The sequence below is a fragment of the Crinia signifera genome, chromosome 2, assembly GCF_055691185.1.
Source record: "Crinia signifera chromosome 2, ASM5569118v1, whole genome shotgun sequence".
NCBI classification, from domain to species: domain Eukaryota; kingdom Metazoa; phylum Chordata; class Amphibia; order Anura; family Myobatrachidae; genus Crinia; species Crinia signifera.
Window position 1 is genome coordinate 151,685,613 of NC_139218.1, and position 24,387 is coordinate 151,709,999.

Sequence of the window (24,387 nt, forward strand, 5' to 3'; positions counted from 1 at the left end):
CGCATGAAGTTGATTTTATATAGTGTGGCGAGCCCCCGTTCCCGAAGCGTGGCGAGCGGACGCGGTCTCATAAGAAAAACGGGAGCCCAGATATTACATAAGTACCAAGTGATATTAGGACATTGCCAGGTGAGCAGTATTCTGACGCTTGGCTTAGAAAGCACTGAACAAAGGTTTTGTTTTTAAATAAAAAAAGATTGCTATAATAAGAAAGTGGTTTGTAGGGTTTAGGAAGATATATCTAGGTAAAATAAAATGTTAACTAAAGGTAGTGTATATAATGCCTTACTTCTGGAATAATCTAAATAGATAACTTTTGAAGCAAACAATTAATTTGGCAAAGAAAATTGTGGCGTTAATTTTGGATTAATTGGACAATTAAAAAAGCATAGTCCATCGCAGATTTTCTTTTTGATAACACCTTCCAAATATATACCACACTATGCAGTGCATTATCCGATCTGGTCAAACTATGGACATAAAGATAATCAAGCAGCAATCATTCACAGAGGCACTACTGCTGATTGTTTAGCCAGGCAGGAGAAATTGTTTAGCCACCTTGGAAATGGAAATTACCCAATTTGGTGATGCTGTTTAAACCTTCCCACGCAACGTAGCAGTTCTTCTGTGAAACGGTTATGCAGGGTATACACTATGCCAGGCATTCCCAACCACGGTCCTCAAGGCACACCAACAGTGCAGGTTTTATTGATATCCAGGCTTCAGCACAGATGGTTTTATCAGAATCCCTCAGATACTAATTAAGTCACCTGTGCTCAAGCCTTGATATCTACAAAACCTGCACTGTTGGTGTGCCTTGAGGACTGTGGTTGGGAATGCCTGCACTATTCTATAAAATCAAATGGATTAGATCCACATATAATGCACATCGTCATTTGTATACACTTCTGCCTGAAGAAGGTTGTGCTACCTAGCAGATGGGGTGATTCCCATCTGATGGGGGTGTGTGCTATGGCCAACCCTAATGTGTGTGTGTGTGTGTGTGTGCTACCCATGATGGCGACCTGCGCAATGGGGGTGGGGATACTCGCGAGTGCTACTGCGGCTAGCCTGCTGGTAGTGTGAGAGAGCTTACCCTTCACTGACCAGCTGGGATGGTTGATGGACGGGTGGCTACGTCTTTCCTGCTCCTTCGATGGCTTCTTTCCTGCAACTCTGTGTCACCCTCCAGTGGCCACTGCTCATAGGCAAATGCCTAAAGCTGCCTTGTGGTAGCTCCAGCCCTGCATGCAGGCCCTTAGTTACTGTTCAGTATGTACATAGGACCAATCTCTCCCTTTGAGTCTCACACCCTATTACATTTGGCCCGAGGCGTCAAGATTATTAGGTATTTAAGAATCCTGCTTTCAAGCAATGATTTATTACGTAGGGTGGTGGGCCTGGGTACTCGCCCATGGGAATGCCCATCTTTTCATAGGCATTCCCAGGGTCAGACAGATGACATCACTGGATATCAGCTGCCAGCCCACTTCCTCCTGAATGTGGACGTTTATATAAGTGACCAGAGAGTCATTTTATATATGCGTGCACCGACCATCGCAAAGATGCGAAAGGTTCCCCCTGGGCAGCGAATGGATGTTTATGTAAAACATCCATTAGCATGCAGGGCGAACGAACCCGGTGTGCGAAGGGGAGGAGCGTACCACCATTCGCAGGGCGGGTTCTGCTTGATTTGCAAGGGTGTGAATTCGCATCCGAGTGAGTCAACCAGACTAACCCCATTAGGAACTCATTTATTTTTATTAACCTTTAGTACTCATCCATGGATAGCCTTAAAACAGAGTTTTACGGTTCTTTAAGAACCGTTTAGAAACTACTGCCTTAGTACAAAACGGTACATTTCAGCTGTCCTATTAATGCCATTGCTAGCCCGGATACTAAAGAATAATAAATTGGAGAAAGTTTCAGTTATCTGGACGGTACCAGCAAATCTACTCCTTGAAATAAATACTAACAAAGATTTGATAGGTAAAAGCCTTTTGCCTCTACTGGTTGTACACAGATGCTCTTATTGTTTGTATGTTACTAATATGTTACGAATATGTTACAATATACTTAATGGGGTTGATTGAGTTAAGAGCAAGCAGGGTATATTGCAGTGTTTCCACAACATTGCATTAGTTTACCCTCCTCTACATCACAGACTATAGGACAGTGGTAGCCAACTCCAGTCCTTGAGAGCTGCCAACAGATCTCATTTTTCAGACCACTTAGCTGATGCAAAGGTACACTCATTTTAAAAGATCCACAGGTAGAGCTAATTACTTCACTTGTGATTCTGTGAGATCTGGAAAACATTAATGCTGTGTACACACGGGGGCGATAGGGGCTATAATCGCTGGGAATATGGTCGCAGGCGACCATATTGCCAGTGATTGGAGTGCGCACCAGCGATAAATCGCCGGGTGCGCGCTCCTGTTTTCTGCCCCATTGTAATCGCTGGTCGCAGGAACTTGCTCCTGCTACCAGCTAATTACCTCTGCAGCTCCCCCAGCAGAGGTTCCTTTTCATCAGCGACCATCTCTGGTCACTGATGCAAAGGAGACACTGGGCAATATATTGCTGAGCAATATATCTCTCCCCCCGTGTGTACGGGGCTTTACTGTTGGTAGCTCTCGAGGACTGGAGTTGGCTACCCCAGCTCTAGGACATTATGTCTTATGGCTTTATGAGAGATCAGCACTACTGTAAGCTTTAGTATATGGCTGCACTTGTTGGCTGAATAAACTTCTCGCTCCTAATTCAAACAAGCCCCAAATAAGTAATGGCAATACTGTATTTGTTGTACATTTTGATTCATGAATACACAGTACTGTAGCATGAGTATTTTTATATTTTAAGTGTCACTGTTCAGGATTCTAAAAGGATGATTTGACATAGGAAAGATCCACTACTAATAAAGTTGAAATAACTATGGATTTTGGTATTCTTTTCTAGATTATCATCATTTACATTAATAACGGCATCAATAGCCCAACTCCTTACTCTAATACGCATTAAGGTAGCTTACCTGCCTTAAAAGACATTCACTTCTTACTATGTATATTTTGTCTTAAGGTGCACACACAATGGGCAATATAATGAACAATATCGCTAATTTTCATTATGTTGCCCAGAGTGTACACACTGCCCAAGGATCAAGGCTCACTCCCAAGGAGCATTAACAACCATTTCCTTCTGTACATGAGCAGAAAAAGTAGGGTGTAGTTAATGAGATCAAAGCATGGCATCGGACATTGCTAAGTGTGTAAGAGCTATTCCACAAAGCAGCACTATAGTGCCCAGCACCACTTCATTGAACAACTTTACAATGGAGACAGGCCAAGACAGAGACTCCCCTGTTTAGAACAATAAGGTTAGTTTATCTGATCTTACTCCAAAATTCTATGCCAGAACCTAATCTACAGAATGGGATGTGATAAGCACTGGTCACAAAGTAATCTGTTACTGGGCAAAACAGTGGTAAAAGTTGAGCTCAAATCTCAAACATGATCTAGAGCAGTGGTAGCCAACCCTATCCTACGAGAGCTACCAACAGTTCACATTTTCCAGACAACCTAGCTGCTGCACTCATTAATCACTGACACATTTTAAAAGATACACAGTTGGAGCTAATTAGCTCACTTGTGATTCTGTGAGGAGACCTGCAAAACATGCACTGTTGGTAGCTCTCGAGGACTAGGGTTGGCTACCCCAGATTTAGACAAGCTTTTAAGGTGCCCATACACTGAGCAATGAACTCTGTATGCTTTTTGTACTAGATACAATGCAATCTAGTGCAAAAAGTACAATGTTCTACAGCAGGCATTCCCAACCACGGTCCTCAAGGCACACCAACAGTATAGGTTTTAGTGATATCCAGGCTTTAGCACAGGTGACTTAATTCGTACCTGAGTGATTCTGATTAAACCATCTGTGCTGAAGCCTGGATATCACTAAAACCTGCACTGTTGGTGTGCCTTGAGGACCGTGGTTGGGAAAGCCTGTTCTACAGCAGGGGTGGCAGGACTTTTACAATCCGTGTTCTACTTTTTGTACACTTACTTACCGGGGATCTACCGGCATCTAACCCTGTGTAAAATATAACCCTCCAAATGCAATACGTCCCTTACACATTACATCGTTACATAGTAGGTGAGGCTGAATAAAGACTTGTGTCCATCTAGTTCAACCTATGTTTTTAGTAGATTATCCCTTGTTGTATAGTATGTTCTGATATTTTTAAGACAAATTATGTTACTTATTCGTACCCATGGATGTTTTTAACCAATAAATGTTTATCCAACCTTATTTTAAACGTATTTATAGTGCCTGCTGACACCACTTCTCCAGGAAGAGAGTTCCAAAGTTTGACTGTTCTGACTGTAAAGACATTTATTCTTCTAGATCAGTGGTTCCCAACCCCGGTCCTCAAGTACCCCCCACAGTGCACGTTTTCCAGGTTACCCTGCCGGTGCACTCATTCAGGCACATTTGAAAAGATCCACAGGTGGAGCTAATTATAGCACTTGCGATTCTGTGTGGAGACCTGCAAAACATGCACTGTTGGGGGTACTTGAGGACCAGGGTTGGGAACCACTGTTCTAGATGAACAAAATCTTTTTTCTTCTAATCTAAACTCGTGCCCTCTTGTCCTAGATTCCTTTCTAGTAGAAAAAAGGGTGTTTGACAGTTCCTTATATTGGCCCCTAGTATATTTATACATGTTGAGCATATCACCCTTTAAACATCTTTTCTCTAGTGTAAATAGTCCCAAATTGCTTAATCTTTCCTCATAGCTTAAATTCTCCATTCCCCTAATAAGCTTTGTTGCTCTTCTTTGGATTTTTTCTAATTCTACGATGTCCTTTTTATAGTGCGGGGCCCAGAACTGCACTGCGTATTTGAGGTGCAGTCTAACCAATGATTTGTACATAGGCATAATTACTTTTGAGTCCCTAGTTTCCATGCCCCTTTTAATACATGCTAGAATTTTGTTGGCCTTTTTTGTTGCTATATTATATTGAGCACTACACCCTAGTTTGTCATCTATTTGGACTCCTATTATATACATTTGTAAACACAACATATGAAAGAAAAAAAAAACCTGTGGACAAACTTATCCCACCACATGTAGTGCACTTTACTTACTGTGATGCCCGCCATTTGGGTGCAGCTTCCCTGCTGCCACTGTGTGCTGCGCTCCCAGCCCTGTCCCACCGCCGCTGAGCCTATGAAGCTAAGCTTCCAGTCGGCTCAAACATGGGCTTCCTGCTTCTCACTTGCAGTGCGCAGGTGACATCACACATGCACCCGCGCACTGCATTCCTGGGAACACTGAAGCCTCTGTTCTGTGTCAGAGGCTTCAGCAACTATGTTTGCGCAGGGAACTTGATCGCAATCTACCCGCGGGACCACCGCGATCAACAGGTAAATCGCGCTCGACCTTTTGGCCACTCCTGTTCTACAGCAACGTGCTTTATGTACTAGATAAGATGCAATCTAGTACAAAAAGTATGGGCTACACAGACTTTCTGTGCTGTGCAATGTGATAAGCAAGCATTGCACCCATACATTGCAGCGTGTATGGGCACCTTAAGAACACACTTCCGACACAAAGATGTACATCTGAAAATATAAACTTATTCATCTATGGCAGAGGATTTTTGAACATACTAACTAGGGTGGCCAATCCCGGGATCGGGAGGATCCCGGGATTTGGCCCCCAAAACGCCGGGATTTCAATCCCGGGATTGGAGTTTCCAATCCGGGGATTTCGGGATTAGACTGCGCATGCGCAGTCTAATTCCGGGCAGCGTCTGAGCACTCGCTCAGACACTGCCCGGCATCTCCCATACCCGGAAATGTAGCAATGCACGCAGCGTGACGAGATCACGCTGCGCAGTGCACAGCCCGCCCATCCGCCCCGCCTTCCCGGCTCCCAGCGCCCCTTCCAACCCGGCTCCCGACAACACTCTGCACCAGCCTGGCCGCCCACTCTGCAAAATGTAAGTAAATAGTGGGCGGCCAGGGTGTCAATGATATGTTCTGCCCGGTGCCGCTCATCACTGGAGGTTGCCAGTGCCACTACCGCCCCGTGGAGCTCAGAAACAGGTTGCCAGCCCGGGTCATGAGTCCTAGGGATGCCAATCCCGGGATTGAGCATTTTTCAATCCCGGGATTGAAAAAATGCCTCGGGATTGGCATCCCTAATACTAACATCCCTTCTTGGCAGGCCAGATCCCATGAAACACTGCTAGCAACTAATGGCTTATTTGACAAACCAGCGAATTATTCTCACCAATATTTATTTTCTTCTTAGAGATCCCATGGCAGCCATGACCTCGGGAGATCCTCCCACTTCTCCGAGTTAGACAGAACAGTTTTTCCTGTTGGGACCACCTCCCTTGGGTATATAACCCAGCTCCTCCCCTTCATCCATGTCTTTTGAGTGTCTTTGCTTCAGTCTCTAGGAAAAATATAATAAGGGAAGGCATACTAATGGCTGCCATGGAGTCTCTAAGAAATAACGGGGAGCAGAATTTGCCAGTTTCTTCTACAATCCCCATGGCAGCCCTTGGGATATACCAAATCAGAATAAGAGAGGGACTCAGAAATGCAGAATAATGTTTATGAAGGGAGTGGATCTCGTTTTCCGGCAAGAAAACACGCAAGGTTGAAAACGGTGAGTGGCAGACGCGGGGGTTAAACAGCGAGAATTGCTTGTTTTCTGCAATCCCTGCCATGTAACCTCACCAGCCGCATTGAATATGGACTAATGGTATGTTCATATCTTTCCCTTATTCATCCCCCATATTACTCCCATCTCTCCTTATTCAGGAGCTGAATAGCCCATCTATGTTAGAGGCACTGCTATCCAAACCAGCTCCCTATGGTGAGTACTCATCACTGATGAGCAGTGCTCTCTTCCCTCATGTGCTTTTGTTCTCTTAATTAAACCAACTTCGATGGCACCAAATTCAGTGGCGTCTGCTGCTGCAGCTATGTTTATGTATACTGTACTTGTCCTCCATTGTCTTTAACTGTATATGTATGTATCTCTGGGGGGCCCAGAGATATCAGCGTACCGGGCCCCAAAATTTCTGTTGCCAGCCCTGCCCACATCCTCAGGAACCCCTATGTGAGGCAGGGCCACTTTGGAATCTACTGGCCGAACGAAAGGAGGGTCCTAAAACGTCCGAGGAGGGGGAAGAGGAGCTGCAGTGGGTAAAAAACTTTCCCCCCCCCGCGGCTTGAGAGATCCATTTGTTAGGTTTGGGTCCAAAAAGATAGCTTCAGTAAAGGGGAGTACTTCCACAGCCGGTTTTGACTAGGTGTCCGCTTGCCATTGCCATAAGGCCCTACTGGTAGACACAAAGAGAGCTGAAATTTGGGCCGTAATTATGCAGATTTTAGAGGAAGCCTTAACCAAGTAAGCTTTACCCACTTGAGCAAGACGCCGCAACACACCCGCAGCTGCTTAGATGTACTTAAGGGTGATTTTAAGTTTTTTTGTCAGAAGTGTTTCTCAGAGACAACGGCCCAGGGACAGGAAGCACCATCTTATTGGAAAGACGCAAGACTAATGGATCTACTGTAGGTGATAGATCAGTTGTACAATTTACAAGTATGAGTAGACAATGACTAGGCCAACACCTTGAAATGTTAGACATACCCACAGTCGACACGGACAAAAGGGTCAATGCAAGTTTATGGGTGGCAGGATAGAGATAGAGATAGAGATATATATATATATATATATATATATATATATATATAGATATATAGATATATATAGATATATAGATATATATAGATATAGATATATAGATATATATATATATATATATATAAAAAAGTGAAAAGGGTTTTTCATACTATTATATTCCCATTTGGATAGTAGTGCCTTGGGCATGTCAAACATTTCAAGGCATCAACCATTAGGTGGTCGACCTAGACCTTGTCTACCAATGTAACCCAGTTACAAGCTCAACTCATTGTGGTGGAAATTAGAATTTTCCAAAAACAAAATAAAAAAATAAGTCATAAGACATTTTATTTCAGCAATATAAATAAAGCACTGCAACAATTCCAGGCTTAAAAACACAGATACCATGCACATTGCAGATTACTTAAGCACAGTAACTTTCAGTAAGGTCTGCTAATTCTGAGCAGTCAAATTAGTTGGCTGTGCATTACAAGATGTAATTCAGCAACAGGCCAACTGTCCCAAAACTGACTAGGTTAATGAGGAAAAGAAATATGCAAAGATAACAGTACTGTGAACCATAAGCAATCCAGGATCTGTGCATACAAATTGTGACTAGAACTAAATAAAATGCTATGGCAACCCAACCAGGCACATACAGTTTATATTCCCATACCATAATGTAATGCTGTAGCGTCACAGATCACATTATATTCTGTATTACCCTGCCATTTTCACAGTCTGTAAAGCAGAGTACACGCTGGAGTGATGTTGGTCAGATTTGCCATTTCGTAACGACACTTAACCTACATTGCTCAATTATAAGCGATTGCTAGGTTTGCCATACCGCTCATTACACCTAGCAATATTGCTAGCGACCATGTTTATCCTTCTGAACAGTCATAAAAATTGTTCTGTGAATTCAGAATTTGGGCTCAAGGTCATTTGTTCCAATGTGTACCCAGATTAAGACTTCAGCAGCCTTTCCTCACCATGGCACTGCAGAGACTTTATATGCACAATAATATCAGCTGAACACAATCTTCTTATGTTTGGAGTTTGGAATCTGTCCCCTGGATTTTAGCCGTCTGAGTGCTTCCCTCATGTGCCGAGGCTGCAGCGGAGGATTTTCTCCCCACTTTTCACAAACGTCCAGAGCTAGGTAAAGCAGAAGAAAAAATGCAAAGCATGAAATTAGTCAGCGTTGTTCAAAATGTGTGTGTGTGTGTGTGTGTGGGGGGGGGGGGGGGGGGTGTGTGTTTGCGGGCAGGCCGCCCGCCCCGCTCCCTCTCCCCAGGCCTGCTCCGAACAGAGCCTACTCATCCAATACACCCCCTGACCAAATGCACCACCCCACTCCCCGGCCACACAGCAGTGACAGCACATCGGAACATCTCTCTCTCTCCTCCCCCCCCCCCTCCAGATGTCATCCAGATGTATTAAATGATCAGCACACATTTGCTCTTGGCATATTACCTGCCGATACGTGTACAGTAGTCTACGATTCTTGAGAAAGCTGTTTAAATTACTCCCTGTACTTACAACTGGTGTATATGACACTGGGTGAACCTAATCTTTCACTGCTATGGATACTGTTAGACTGGAGTCATTCCATCTGTCCCTGCATCCATCTCAGCATATACTAGCAGCCACTGCTGTTGCAGTGAGTTTTCAGCTGGGATAAGCGCCCTTCTATTTGCCACAATTACCCAGCCAGCGCACCCTAGCAACAAGCATTGTTACAGCTCCTAGAACACTCTCACTGCCACACCTGTGAACAGGTACCAGGAAAAGCCATCTTCCAGCAGCGGCACGGGCTCCAATGGGCTAAGCAAGGCGTCAGCAGAGAGGGAGACTACTACCCTTCTGCGATACCGAAAGGTTGTGAGTATATGGGTAACTTACAAGCTTAAGCAAGCACAAGCCTTACTGGAAATGTAAGTTGACAGATTGTGCTGGGACAAAAGTCAGTGACAAACGGCATAAAGCGTGGTTTCATTTGTTGGTCAATTATTTGAGAAATATTGTCATTTATGTGACATTACATGGCCATGCATATGCACCAACAACATGATCAGTTTATTTTTACATTTTATTAAATAATTTGTTTACATTTGTAAGCACATTTCACGGTGTGCTTTTTTTCGGTATGCAACTCCGCACCTACTATATGGTTTAATATGAATAAGTGTATTGGGCTGCAGCAGCTACTTGAGGCTTATGCTGCACACAAGCAATTATTGCAAGATCTTAGAAAGTGGAGCCAGCCAGGAGGTGAGACATAGCGCATAAACACTAGGCTGATGAGCTTTGGCATGGATCGCCAGAGGGAGCAGCTTTCACTCCAGGAGCCAAGAAGTACTCACAGGTATTGCTTTGCCGCAATAAAAAGGCAAAACAGGAAGAGTTACTGGGGCACTAGAAGTGACCCTTTAGTACATCTAAACCCTGGTCTTGGATGGTTGCCATGGAGTTAATAAGAAAAATATAAAAACAATGAATGTAAAAGGAACATTAATCATATCTTCCACCTAAAACGTGTTAATGACACTTCAGACTTGAAGCAGACAAGCAGCACAGCAGAGAAGTTACATTTTTTTTTAAATACAACTTTTTATACCTAAAAAAAGACGGTACTTGTTTCCTAGCACGGCGCCCGTCGTAGGTGATCGCATACCTTAAGTTAATGTATGCGATGGACGCGACCGACGCAATTTCAGGGCTATTTTTAGCCTTTTCCCAACAATTAAAAAATCACGTCCATCGCATGCCTTAAGTTATGCCATGCGATGCGACCGATGCATTTGACCCATTAGGGTTGGGAAACAATAAAAAAAAAAAAATAGGGTCTCAGGGACCATTTTACATTGATTCCAATGTAAAAATCCAGTCGCATGCCATTTGGTTGCATGCGATCGGCGCGATTTCGGGGGGTGTCCCGATGGATACAATTTTTATCACTGGCGCCGTGCTAGGAAACAAGTACCAAAAAGACATGATACAAATGGATAGTGAAAAGTGGACAATGCAATTACCTTCCTCTACAACCTCTCCTACAAACACTTTGGAAATTCCAGACATGGCAATGACAACATTCTGGGATACCGAGCAGCCTGTTATGGACTGAATCAGCTGGAAGGAAAAGAAAAAGCCATATAATAGCAATACAACATTAAAAAGGCTCCAAATGCTGGAGATCAATGCAGGATTAACATGGCCACAAGTTACACATATTCAGCCTGATCATTTGTTATTACCTATTTAAACATAAAAGCACTGACATCCAACAGAGCAGGACATGGAGGAAATGAGGACATGAAGAGCCCAAATGATTTTACTGTCTGACAGAATGGACTGTTACAGTAAGTGTGGATGACAGTCTACACAATATGATTAAATGTAGAAGGAAATATTGAGCCAGTGTAAAGTGTTAGTAAGATATGTACAACAAATTAAATCCATTGTTTTGAATTGACACACACACAGAAGAGTTAACACAAGAAGATGGTATAGGGCAGGAGATGCCAACCGGTCCGAGATAAAGAGCCGAAAAATATCGGCAATCAAGCCAAAGAGCCGACATCATGGCAAAAAGGGGTGTGGTCAGGGGCGTGGCCAGAAGAGTGGTCATATGACACAAGGGGGAGTGGCTACATGACAAAACTTTATGCCCTCCAGTGCCAGAAATGCCCCCCACAGTGCTAGACATATATGCCCCCAGTGCCAGATATGCCCCCCACGCTACACATATATGCCCCACAGTGACAGATATGCCCCCACAGTGCCACACATATATGCCCCACGGTGCCAGATATGCCCCCACAGTGCCACACATATGCCCCACGGTGCCAGATATGCCCCCACAGTGCCACACATATGCCCCCACAGTGCTAGTTATGTGCCCAGTGCCAGATATGTTACCACAATGCCACACATGCCCCCCACAGTGCTAGTTATGCTCCCAGTGCCAGATATGCCCCCACAATGCCACACATACGCCCCCACAGTGCTAGTTATGTGCCCAGTGCCATATATACACCCACAATGCCACACATATGCCCCCACAGTGCTAGTTATGTGCCCAGTGCCAGGTATGTCCCCACAATGCCACACATATGCCCCCACAGATAATTTCCCAGCAGCAGGACTCACCGTTGTTGCTGCTGCTGCCGGGCGGGGAGAGGACAGTCTGGCATCCCCCTGCAGTCCTGTCATGTCGCCGAGGGGAGGAGAGCACACCGCGTGTCTCCTTCCCCTCTCACTTCCCTGTGACTGGGCCGTCCACCAATCAAATCTCGCGGGCCGGCTCCTGATTGGCTGCCGGCCCGCAAGCTGTGATTGGCGGGCGGCCAAGTCACAAGGATGCACAGTGAGGGATAGGAGAGATGCGCAATATGCGTTCTCCTACCCTCAGAAGGTATTCGAGAACCAGCAGCGGGTGATGGGGGAGGGATGGTGGGCGCCGTGTCGGGCAGCAGTGCGAGCAGGAGCCGCACTTTAGAAGGGGGGAGAGCCGCGGGTTGGCCACCGCTGGTATAGGGGATAGGGCAGCGGAGGATTATTTTTAACTAGGACAGTGCACACTGCAGGTGGATTTACTAATTCCAGTTTTATATATGTGCCTAAGTGGTTGCTAATATTGGCCAAGAGAGACATCAATGTACTTGGGATGCCCCCAAGGCACAGGAAAAAGGATTATTACAGTAATATTTAAAAAAAAAAAAGGGAGGGTAGAAAGCCTCGGCGTACTTTTTTTTACCCAAAGTAAGATTCAGGTCTCCTTCATTGCTGTGTGACTTCTCTTCCCGCCTTGGAGGTTTATGTACGATTGGGCTCACCGCCCTTCCTTAAAGAATGTGGGCTGACTGTAGAGGGCTGCTCTCAGTTCTAAGATGTTAATCGGTAAGGAAGAATGTCAGACCAGGTTCCCTGGAAATTGGCTTCCATCATCACTGCGCCCCAACTTCTTAGACTTGCATCTGTAGTGAGCAGAGTCCATTGGTAAAGGTTGAAAATCTGCCCCTCCAATAGGTATTTGGAGTCCAACCACCAAAGGAGGGACAGTCTAGTCGTTGGGGATAAGCAAACTCACTTATGAAGGAAAAGATGTGAGCCTGACCATTGACATAACAAGTCCAGCTGAAAAGGTCTCGAATGAAATCGACCTTCGGGAAATGCCTCAAAAGTGGGCACCATCGGTCCTAGGAGTCTGATACAGTGCACTAACACAGTCTTGTGCTACAGAACCAACCGAACAATTGTGGTAGGAAAATCTGAGCATTGATGCTGTCTAGAAAAACGAGCTCTGGGATGGTTCCAGCTGGGATTTCTGATAGTTCAGGATTTGCAGAAGACTCACTCCCTTATTCAACAGCTTGGTTGGATTCTGAAGATGATCCCTGAAAGATGCCTTTAACAGGAGGAGATCGTCGAGATAAGGAATGGTTATTCCTTGAAGACAGAGTACTCTCACCACCGCCATCACTTTTGTGAAAACTCTGGGTGCAGACGAGAGTCCAAACGACAGGGCTCTGAACTGGTAGTGAGCTGATCTGATGGCAAATCGCAAATATTGTTGGTGAGGAGGCCAAACTGGCATGTGTAGGTACGCATCCTTTGTATCGATTGACACAAGGAATTCTCCCTGGTTCAGCAATGCAATGACAGACCGAAGGGAAGAAAACGTTGATATCCTTTAAATTGAGGGTCGGTCTCACCGAACCATCCAGTTTTGGGACTTGGAACAGAGTGGAATAAGAACCCTGTTTTTGCTGGAATTATCACTTCTGCAGTCAGAAGGGAGGACACTACTGTCTGCAGAGATAGACACTTTTCCTTCAACATCGGTAACCCGGTAATGAAGAATCGTGGAGGAGGTGAAAGAAAAATAATCTTGTAACCCTGAAGAATGATGTCCTTTAACCAAGCATCTAGGCAAGTGTCTTTCCAGACCTCCTGAAACAGCCGAAGTCATCCATCAACTCTGAATACCCCAGGTGGGCAAGATGCAATCATGCACTGGGTCTCTGAGTGGGCTTGGCAGGTTGAGCTCCCTCTGTCTGGGAGAAAGGAGCAGAGACTACCTCGGCCTCTGAATCCTCTAAATGAAGAGGCCACTCTTCTGGTATGACCCCTTAGACATGCCGTCGGTTGAAAAGACCGAAAGGATGGTCCGTGTAGCGTCAAGGAGGAGGTGTGGGCCAGGGCAAAAATGTTGATTTTCCACCAGTGGCCTGTGATATCCACTTATCTAATTCCTACCCAAACATTACGGAACCCATGAATGGAAGAGCCTCTACCTCAATCTTGGAGTCAGCCTGCCACTGTTGCAACCATAGGGTTCGATGTGCCGATACCGACAAGGCAGATGATCTGGATTCACAACACCCAAGAAATTCAGAACACACCAGAAAGAGCAGCACTGGGTGGGCATGCAGTGAAATCGGAGAAATGGAATTAGAGACCAAAGTCCCAAAGCTACCCCCATGGGCAGGAGAGCACCCTGTAACACTGCTTGGCCAGGGGCCGCAAACCCTGTTGCATCATAGAAAGGTGAGCCATAAACGCCCCACGTGCAGTGGACCCTCTAATAGGTTTTTGGAGTTTAGCCACCAGGGAAGGGTCTCCAATGCAAGCAACCGGTCCATATGAAGATAAGACCCCGTCGACTGGGCCAGGAGATCTAGCTGGAAACTCTGGGAATGGAATTGGCTATATGGGAGAGCTTTGAAGGAAGCTACCATCTTCCTAAGGAGGCAAAAGCAAAGATGTACCGACACCCTTTAGCACAGCAACACCTGCCGATCCAAGTTCTGTAAGGAGAAAACCTGTCCAGTGGCAGGAAAACCTTTGGGTCTACTGTGTTCAAAATCAATCCTAGGAACCGCAGTCTTTGGGACAGCAACAGCTGGGACTTAATTATCCGTCCATGATGAAAAAGAAAAGGATATGCCCAAGAGGCATCTTGTAGTAACTTTTGCCATGCGAGTTCTGTGAGAAGGAGGAGATCTAGTTATGAGGTTATCCTAATCCCTTGTAAACGTAGCTCAGATACTATGCAGGCTCTGCAATGGTACCGAAGACTGGAAACCTGAGAAACCTATGATGGGCTAGTTGCAGCATGGCGGTGACTGCCAGAATGGGTTCCATTTTGAATTTGTGGTAAGCAAGGTATGGGTTAAGGGTCTTGAGATTTAATATAAGCCATACCGAGCCACCTGGCTTTGGTACCATAAAGACTCGAATAAAAAGCATAGGCCGTGTTGCCCTAGTGAAACAGGTATTATCACACCTGCCACCAACAGTCTTTGTACAGCTGTTATAATAACCGGTTTCATTTATGCCAAAACCGATTGTAAAGAACTGGTTTGGAGGTTGAAACTTGTATCTGTGGGAAACAATTTCCTGAACCCAGTTGTCCTTGCAATTTTGAAACCACATGGCTTTAAAATCCAGCAGATAAGCCCCCACTCTGGAAACCCCCAGATGGGTCGGAAGTCTGTCATGCCACTGGTTTAATACAAGGGGTTTGTTTGCAAGACTACAATAATTGTATAAAGACAATCCAATATATTGGTTCAATAGATGGTTCATTTAGAATGTTCTAAGTGATGGTTAAAGTCTGTGCGGATCCATACACCTTTCCCTGCATGCCACTGGTTTGTCTGTGGACCTAATGCCTGATAGATGGGATGTTGCAGTGGAGGATGATGAGCCAGAAGAACCTCTACCTCTTTGATCTCTAACAGATTTAAAAAGGATCCTCTAGGTCTGCCCCAGAACTTAAAGAAACTCCGAAAGGATGGTCCAGTGAATGTCCTTTTGGGGGGCGGAAGCAGCTGAAGGTAAAAAGTGGACTTTCCGCCAGTTGCCTGGGAGATCAGTTTGACAAGCTTAGGCCCAAAAAGAGCATCCCCTGTGTAAGGAAGGGACTGCCATTTTAATCTCTGTTTCTGCTTGCGGAAAATGGAGCCAAAGTGCGTCTGGCTGTAGTAGCAGTTGCGCATATCCTAAAGTTGCAACATCTGCCAAAAGAATGAATTCTAACTTAAAGCGGTTTCCTTTGAGACCGCTAGAGAGTTGCTCTGCCCATTTTTCCATTGCCTTGTTGACCCATGACCCAATTCAGGGCAGGTTCTAAGAGCACTCCTGCAGAGCACTCCTGCAGTGGAATAGACAGATTTGAAAGTAGTCTGAGTGTCAAGTGAATTTGTCAAAATAAGTCTGAAAAGCAAGAACTTTTATTCATTACACCACTGTGTGGAGTTTGTATATTCTCCCTGTGCTTGCATGGGTTTACTCTGGCTACTTCGGTTTCCTCTCACAATTCAAAAAGTTACCGGTAGGTTAATTGGCTCCCAACAAAAATAATCCAAGAATGAATGTACATTGGTAGGGAATATAGATTGCAAGCTCCACTGGGGCAGGGTCTGATGTTCAAATATTCCCTGTAAAGCGCTGCAGAATATAACTGGTAAATAGATAAATAATAAAACAGGTCTATTATGATTCAATACCCGTTTAATGGCAGCTTTAGGGAATGCAGAACGTCTGTACATCTCATAGCGATTCAGTTGTTCCTCTGAGAAGGAAGACACCAAAATTCTACAAAAGGAAAACAGATAATCAAATACAAGGAGGTGATATAGAAAGCAGTGAAAAAAACATGTAAAAACCACCACTGTGTGAAGCTAGATGCAGTCTCAGACTGCACTGGCTTCACTGTGACTGGCAGTGGCTCTTTATTAGAAGACAAACCTGCCAGTCACCCAAGGCAGTCCCATTGGGAGGTGTTCCCTCGGTACTTGTTTCCTAGCACGGCCACCCCGATTTACATCGGGGTGGTCGTGTCGGAAAAATCGGGTCGATCGCATCGCATGCGATTTGGTCGCATGCGATGCGATCGACCCGATTTTCTGATTGAATGAAATGTAAATCGGGTCCCTGGGACCCGATTTTACATTGGATTCAATGTAAAATATTCCCTAGACCCCCAAATTTAACGACGTAAACCCCACCCCACTATAGACGCCAACCCGAAGCGTGGCGAGCGCAGCGAGCCCGCGAGGGGCGGCGGTTCGCGTCCTCCGACCTTTTCATTCCCCTACTATCCACGTCGGCGTGGAGTTGAGAATAGAATAGTGTGGCGAGCGCAGCGAGCCCGAAGCGTGGCGAGCGCAGCGAGCCCCGCGAGGGGACGCGTATACCTGTGAAGTTATACGCGTCCGCTCGCCACGCTTCGGGCTCGCCACACTATTCTATTCTCAACTCCACGCCGACGTGGATAGTAGGGGAATGAAAAGGTCGGAGGACGCGCACCGCCGCCCCTCGCGGGCTCGCTGCGCTCGCCACGCTTCGGGTTGGCGTCTATCGTGGGGTGACGACGGGGACATCTATAATGTGAAATGGGTCATATTGGCCCATTTCACATTTTTTTAAAGGTGAGATGGACTTAATCAAGTCCATCTCATCTTGTGCCATTATAATGGCACAAGACCGACGCGATCCTCACGATTTCAATGTTAAAAAATATTTTAACATTGAAGCCTATGGGGAAATCGGGGACATCGCGTCGGTCGCGTCGGGACCAATGTTAATGGTCCCGACCGATGCGATGCCCCCGATTTTGTACCTTTGCCGGCAAAATGGACCTGATTTCAAAGGAAATCGGGTCCATCGTGTGGATCGTGTACCTTAACTTAAAGGTACACGATCCACAAGATTGTGGCCGTGCTAGGAAACAAGTACCGTTCCCTCTAAGGGCTGCTGCGGCCCATAAAAACAAGTTCTGCCCATGCACAGTACCGAGGACGATACTGCGTATGAGCCGAACCCAAAACCGTGAATATGCTTCTATGGACTGCTGCTGAAGCAGCCCATAGAGCAGGCAATCCCAACCACGGTCCTCAAGGCACACCAACAGTGCAGGTTTTAGCGATAGCCAGGCTTGAGCACAGGTGACTTAATTAGTACCTGAGTGATTCTGATTAAACCATCTGTGCAGAAGCCTGGATACCACTAAAACCTGCACTGTTGGTGTGCCTTGAGGACCGTGGTTGGGAAAGCCTGCCATAGAGGCTGGGGGCCAGCACATGTGCAGTTTCAAAGAAGCTACTGCGCATGCGCTGGTCACGCAACCACCACAGGGGTAACTACTCGCAGCCGAGACCAGTAAGTACCCGATGGTGGGGTCAAGCAGTGGGGACAGGGGAGGGGCGGCCCAGCATTGCAGCAGTCCCGCTTCTCCACAGAGGTAAGAGCCACCACTGGTTATATCATTTCAGATAATATAAATGCATAATAGTTCAAATTAATATTCTTATGAGGGAACAATGGAGTTCATCTCAGAGGTAAACATGAAACTGAAAATACCCCCCCCCCCCCCCATACTATTTGCATTATTAAATAAAAGGCACATTTGAGAATAATCCTGAATCCAGATACAAGAATGTACTAGAAAGTCTAGAGTAATAACCAAGGACCGCCTGGGCACCTAATAAGAAAGCAACTCCGCCTCATCCCGTCCTATCTGAGTTCTTGCCTGGCCGGTCACGTGGGTGCACCCCGTGGTCCGGCAATCCCTGACGTACGTTTCGCGTCTGCGCTTCAGGGATTGCCGGACCACGGGGTGCACCCACGTGACCGTCCAGGCAGGAACTCAGACAGGAGGCAGCGAACGGAAGACACATCTGCGGACCCTGCATCAGGTCCACTATAGAGACTGAGCAGGTCCAAGGTAACCACTGGCTAAGTCCAGTGGATTTTTTCTTATCATCCATAGTCTCCACTACCGTGCACTGAATATGTATACATGCTGAACAGTGTCACCACACTGCCCCCTGGTGAGTCCACACGCTAATTACAGCATCACGCATACTAATTACCCACTGTAATACCTGCCTTAAGGTGAGATCACAAGTCCTCAAAAAATGATCCTATGATTTAAATCCCACTATATTTATACCAGGACCATGGTGAAACTAGAGGCTTAATGAGGATCAACTACCACAAAAGAGAAACCTGTCTCTCCCTTTTCCTTTCTTAAGTGGCCAATACTGCCCCTTATCCAAAAATATTTTTGCGGCGCCTTACACATAATCGTGTCACTGTAGTCTAATTACAAGGAACACATATCTTAAAGCATAACTAATAAAGTATTTTATTTTATGTAGTATCATAAACACTCCATAGAAACTGTAATACAAGCGTGCCCCCACCCCGAGTTTTCTTTTTCTCCTCCTCTCTTGGCAAATAAACATATTGCCCTCGTGGACATGCCAATATAAAGTATCATACATCTGTTACTTGCAAATGATCATCTTCCCAGTTGTGCCTTTATATCATTAGACAGCCAGCCCAGTTACTTACTGCATTTTCTGAATTTCATCTTCATCTACTTTCTGCTTCTTTTCTCTTTTCTCCTTTACTTCCAACTTCAATTTTTTAGCAGCGAGTATATCTGCTGTTTCTCCAGTCAGTGGTACAGCAGGACTTCCAGCTGCTTTCACCTGAAAAAGCAACATGCGAGACCATGTAGAAAGTGAGCGATTTACTGTATTGTGATATAGGACACGTGAAATAAACACACAAAGATTTGCATTTCAGTATTCAATCACAGGCATTTTCGCCTGTTTTTTGGTACGTTTTCACCCATTCCATTTCCCTTTTATGGGGGCGAATCGGCATGGATGAAATAGGCCGCAAATTTGGCAAAACCACGTAAATTCACAGCAATTTTGCGGACACACACTGTTTTCGATGATGCTGGAGTTTTCATCCAGGCGAAAAATCAGCACTGGGATTAAAAAGGAGGAAATCAATTTTTTTGTCCCGGATTGAATACCCATGTAGAAAGTGAGCAATTTAATGCACCATGCCACAGGACATTTGAGAGTTCATGGAGCCACAAGAAAGCAGAACAAATTAACCCCCTACTTGTCCAATAGGTAAAAAGAAAAAAAAAATCCTTAAGGAGTTTATAAATACCGTACTTAGGCTATATATTATATGTTTTATATGTATAATATCTATTCACCACCCAAACACACACCACAACAGCAGCATGTAAAAAGGTATTACACAGCTGTTGTCCGCATGATCTTCATTGCGTAAGAAGTCTGCTGAGGGATATAGGGGGCTCGTGTTTTCTGGCACCAGAGGGGTTCCATCTATGCGTATTTTATGTGGTCTAGGTGATAAAGTACTACTATTTGGGACCGAATGGTCGGCGGTACCACGTTCTATGACATCAATTGGTATGTTCTTTTGCCTATAAAATTGCAGATATTTTGAAACATTTATTTATTAAGTTATTTATATAGCACCCAGCCACAAATATTAAGTACATCGCAAATGATGGAGGGACTGCAACAGGAATCTCTGATCCTTGTGGAAGCTGCCTCCCCCATAGAAACCTATGCTGCCAGTGCCTAGGCTACTGCCATCCTGAGAGGTCGGTAGCACACTGCCAGTGCGGTCAGCACTAACTGCACATGCGCAGACCACCCACCCCCCCCCACGCACCCCGGTCCCTGAATTGACATACATACCAACAACAGGATCACATATTGAAAAGCGGTCCTGGGCAGTAGATACCCAACCAGATCACATTTCAAATGCGATCCTATGGTAAATGGGCCTCATCCATGTCCATTTACTAAATATAGCCTTATGGTGCGTACACACAGTGAGATTTGACATTAGATTTTGACTCTATAGTCAAAATTGCATGCAGATCGTACAGGTTTTTGACCTTTCGATGCCGATGCCCGCTCCTGTGACAGCACAAATCGAAACCCAGATAGACAGGGCAGCAATGACTATATAGTGCAAATCTTAAGGTGATTGTACGAATTGTATGTAAAAAGTACAGAGATAGCAAAGATTGTATAGCACTCGAATCTTAAGTCGAATAGCAAGGTAATCTCACCGTGTGTACACAGCATCAGGGTTGAGCTATTCAATTAATTATTTTGACCAGTTCTATTTTTGCATCCAGATGCAAGGGCGTAACTACCATAGGTGCAACTGCTATGGGGCCCAGAGCTGAAGGGGGCCGATCTTTTCTGTCTAAGTAATATGTTTTACATACATTTATCCAGTGGTCGAAGTGGGCCGGTATACAGCAGTATGCTATACCAACACTTCTTCCCACTGATCCGGAAGCACGTAAAAGAAGACTGAATTGTGGGCTCAGCACCTGTTCCAGGGGCAGCAGCAGCATCAGCCCCGTAGGCCGATTTATCCCTCTATGCTTCCTGTCCAGGACAGTAGGCGGTACCCAGCGTCCCCCTGCTTGCTATGCATTTTGACTGACACAGCGAGATCAGGCAGGAGAAAGCCGGTGAGCGTGAGCTGCGATGTGTGACCCAGTGGAAGGTCTGTTGCTTTCTGGGTCACTGCACTGTTCCCCCTGCTCCTGGCTCCCATGGGTCAGAATCCGTTCAGAAGCCCTGAGTCCCAGCCACTAGCTAGCCTCTGCTGCTATCTACTACTACTAGTGTCTGCAAGTCACTAGCCTTTGTTGCTGCATGTTTCCAGGTGGGACGAGAGAGATCTCCTGCTGCTGGTAATAGGTATCCTACTGATACCTACTACTACTGTGCCCCGAATCTGTTAGCAGCCCCCTCCTCACTAACTACCTACTTCCTATCTGTCCTGCAGCCCCCTCCTCAGTGTTTTCTGTAGACAGTGTTCTTCAGCCCCCTCAGAATATTGCATACAGTATATGGAATGTTCTGCAGCCCCCGCATTGTCTTATACAGTATATGTGTGAATGTGTATATGTGTCAAGTTGTAGGCTCATAGAAGGGGGGGGGGGGGTTAGGCTGCAGGCATAGAGTTAGGACTAGGCAGTGGTGTATAGGGGTGTTGTGTATGTAATTTTGTGTGTGTCAGCAGGTGCATGAGTGTGTTTCAGCGGGTGGATGAGTGTCAGCGTTTGCGTTATTGTGTGTGTCAGCAGGTGCATGAGTGTCAGTGTGTGTTAGCGTGTCTCAGTATGAGTGCCAGTGAGCAGCATGAGTGTCAGAGTGAATCTGCTTATATACTGTAGTTAGTGATAGTTTAGAAACATCCACTGCTTGTATTGCTATATAACAGAAGTTCCCTGACCCTGCGCACATTCTGTGCAACTAGAGACCTGCAGTTGGTGAGCGCATAGGCAAATTTGAAGGGAAGGTTAGCCCATCCTTTAAGAGGAGAGGATTTTGCCCCTAGTCTTTCTCCTTGTGTGACCATACCCCCTTTTGAGTGGCCACACCCCCTTTTCTGGAGCATAACTACATCCTTTGTTTTTCCATACTCCATACCCTCCAACATTTCAGGGGCTGAAATCGGTACAAATCAAGAAAGGGGCGTGGCCACAGGTAAATGGGGGCGTGGCCACGGCACCTTTCAGAATTTGCACGGGGGAGATGGCCATCTATGGGGGAATGGAGGTGGCGGGACTGATGGGTATGAGTACACGCATAAGAATCACCCTGTCCCCCGCTGAGCGTGCATAACCAAAACAAAACCCCACCAGTCCCTGTACCTAACAGCTGCTGCTAAGGTGGGTGTCGTAAGATGGCTGCCGGACCGGTGCGACGGAGCAGTGGCAGCAGCCTGGTCCATCGCTATTTTCACTTCTCCCGCTGGACGGACACAAGCCAATAGGAGCTCGCGGTCCGGCAGCCAATCATGAGCGGCTGCCGCACCGCGAGCTCCTATTGGCTCGCGGCCGTCCAGACTAGGGAGAATTGATACAACAGCGTCAGACCAGGCTTCTGCCGCTTGTTTGACTACAAAGTATACGGTAAAAATTAGATCCAGCCGGGCAGCGCAGAGACAGCTCTCTGCCCGGCTGTCAATTCTTTAAAATCGGTACATTCGGTACAGATTTAATTTGCCGGTACAGACCGTTAAAAAACGGTACTGTACCGGAAAATTCGGTACAGTTGGAGGGTATGATACTCCCACTTTAAAATTTCCACTTCGAGCACTGCATTTATCACCATCAGTTGCTAAATAGGGGGCCCTTACAAAATTTTGCTATGGGGCCCACGAATATGTAGGTAATCCTCTGTCCAGACGCAACAGTTTGAGGCGACCAGCAGTTACCTTGGGGACTATGTAAAAACCAGACCGGATTAGACTCCGGACCGCCGGACAGGACATCAAAATCTGCAGTCCGGAGCTTGTAGGGTCCGGTCCAGGGGGTGTCCTGTTCGGGGGGTGTCTTGTCCGGGGGGATGCCTGTGATAGCTATCACCAGGGACATGGGGTAGGGGAGATTACAGCCTCCCCGTGTGGTCCAGACCGTGCGGCTTTTGCTACATGCCCGGACCATACAGGGAGGCTTTATTCTACTCCTCCTCTACCTGGTAACAGGTGTCACACGCAGAACCCCCAGACAGGACACCCCCCGGACCGGACAATACAAGCTCCAAAATGCAGAGTTTGATGTCTGGTCCGGCGGTTCTGTCCTGGTCCGGTTTTTACCCATACCCGTTACCTTGCATCTGGCAGTCACGGACAGCCACAAAGATGGACATTGTACTGAGTATTGCTCACACCTCAGATGTGGGGGGAGCTGGGGATGGGTGCACAAATCAACTGAATAGCTGCCAGGTACTAAGGGCCATATTTACTCATAATACAGAAACTATTTGCTACTCAATAATGGGGTTACACCCTACATTAACTATTTAAGAAAAATAAAGTTTACCACCGTTTGGCCCCATAGCACCCTCTCATCATTGATAGCGAGCAATATAGTCCTTATTGCTCGAAAGCGAGACCCAGCGAAGGCTTTCGGGCATTGCTGGATCCCCTCCAGGTGAAGACTTAAGGAACAGCACATAAAACGGTCTGGTTACGGACTGAGGCCATAGCTACGGCGGGCGCTGAGCTGCTTCTATGCAGGGCGTCAGGTGAGGAGAAGTGGGAGAAACTTAAAGATTCAGGCGCAATACGGACACAATGTACAACAACATTGCTGCGGGATCCAGGTCTCAGTTGCCGCGTTCTGCCTCCTACACGGCTGCAGCGATCCCGCTCACCTCGCTCTCCCCCTCCTCCGCTTTCTCCAACTGCTCCAAGGCAACAGCATCGCCATCGGCGGCGGGGAGACCCGTAACTTCAGACGCCGGTGCCTGTGCCCCAGGATCCGCCATATTTTCTGTAACCTCTTCCTCTTCCGCCCTCTAGTAAGTATATTTACCGGCGGACGTCATCTTATCGCGTCATGTACTCTGTGCTGCTGACCCCATATTACACAGTCAGCGGGAGATTCTAGATTCAGGCCATAATGTGACCCTAAAGAACTCACACTAGGTGAGTGCAGCGCTCAATTCAATGAAAGAAACCAGTGTTTGAAAAAGTATAACAATTTTACTGTTGATTAAAATACAATATAAATAACATATAAAAACAATAATAACAAGAATGGTATAATGGAAAAGGGGGGGGGGAGAATAAACGTAAATTGGAATGAATGTCAAAAATGAAATAATAATGAATATGTGCCCTGCCTCAATGGACACATCGGAGTGAGCTGTGTCGACACTAGTGTTGAAGAAACAGGTAAGTGCACTTTACCAATAATTTGTCGAAGATCCTTTGGATGTGAATTTTACTGGGAGTCCTCACGATGGTTACGGCTTGTTGGACAGCCGCTGGAGGGATTGAATACCGCTTGG

The 24,387-nt window shown here is 46.0% G+C and overlaps 1 protein-coding gene across 2 annotated transcripts; it reads right to left on the minus strand.

Moving 5' to 3' along the window:
• Positions 1-8,031: 8,031 nt before the first annotated feature.
• On the minus strand, positions 8,032-23,910 carry TAF11 (TATA-box binding protein associated factor 11). Of its 2 annotated transcripts, none has more exons than XM_083173132.1 (5): positions 23,749-23,910; positions 19,076-19,215; positions 16,225-16,312; positions 10,744-10,840; positions 8,032-8,866 (listed from the first exon to the last, which is right to left on the minus strand). In XM_083173132.1, exons 1-5 carry the CDS (start codon positions 23,860-23,862, stop codon positions 8,736-8,738), a joined length of 570 nt encoding a protein of 189 aa, XP_083029258.1. In that variant the 5' UTR covers positions 23,863-23,910; the 3' UTR covers positions 8,032-8,735. The 2 variants fall into 2 exon arrangements, with proteins under 2 accessions (XP_083029258.1, XP_083029257.1); XM_083173131.1 differs by lacking the exon at positions 23,749-23,910 and adding an exon at positions 23,415-23,733.
• Positions 23,911-24,387: the final 477 nt, after the last annotated feature.

What these genes read in the sequence shown, in the direction of transcription:
- TAF11 (XM_083173131.1), bottom strand. Translation starts at nt 23,549, where the DNA reads ATGTGCTGTTCCTTAAGTCTTCACCTGGAGGGGATCCAGCAATGCCCG. An exon ending in TGCTATGGGGCCAAACGGTG is followed by an intron (nt 19,216 to 23,414) that starts GTAAACTTTATT and finishes TTGCTTTTTCAG; the next exon opens with GTGAAAGCAGCTGGAAGTCC. An exon ending in GATGAAATTCAGAAAATGCA is followed by an intron (nt 16,313 to 19,075) that starts GTAAGTAACTGG and finishes TTCCTTTTGTAG; the next exon opens with AATTTTGGTGTCTTCCTTCT.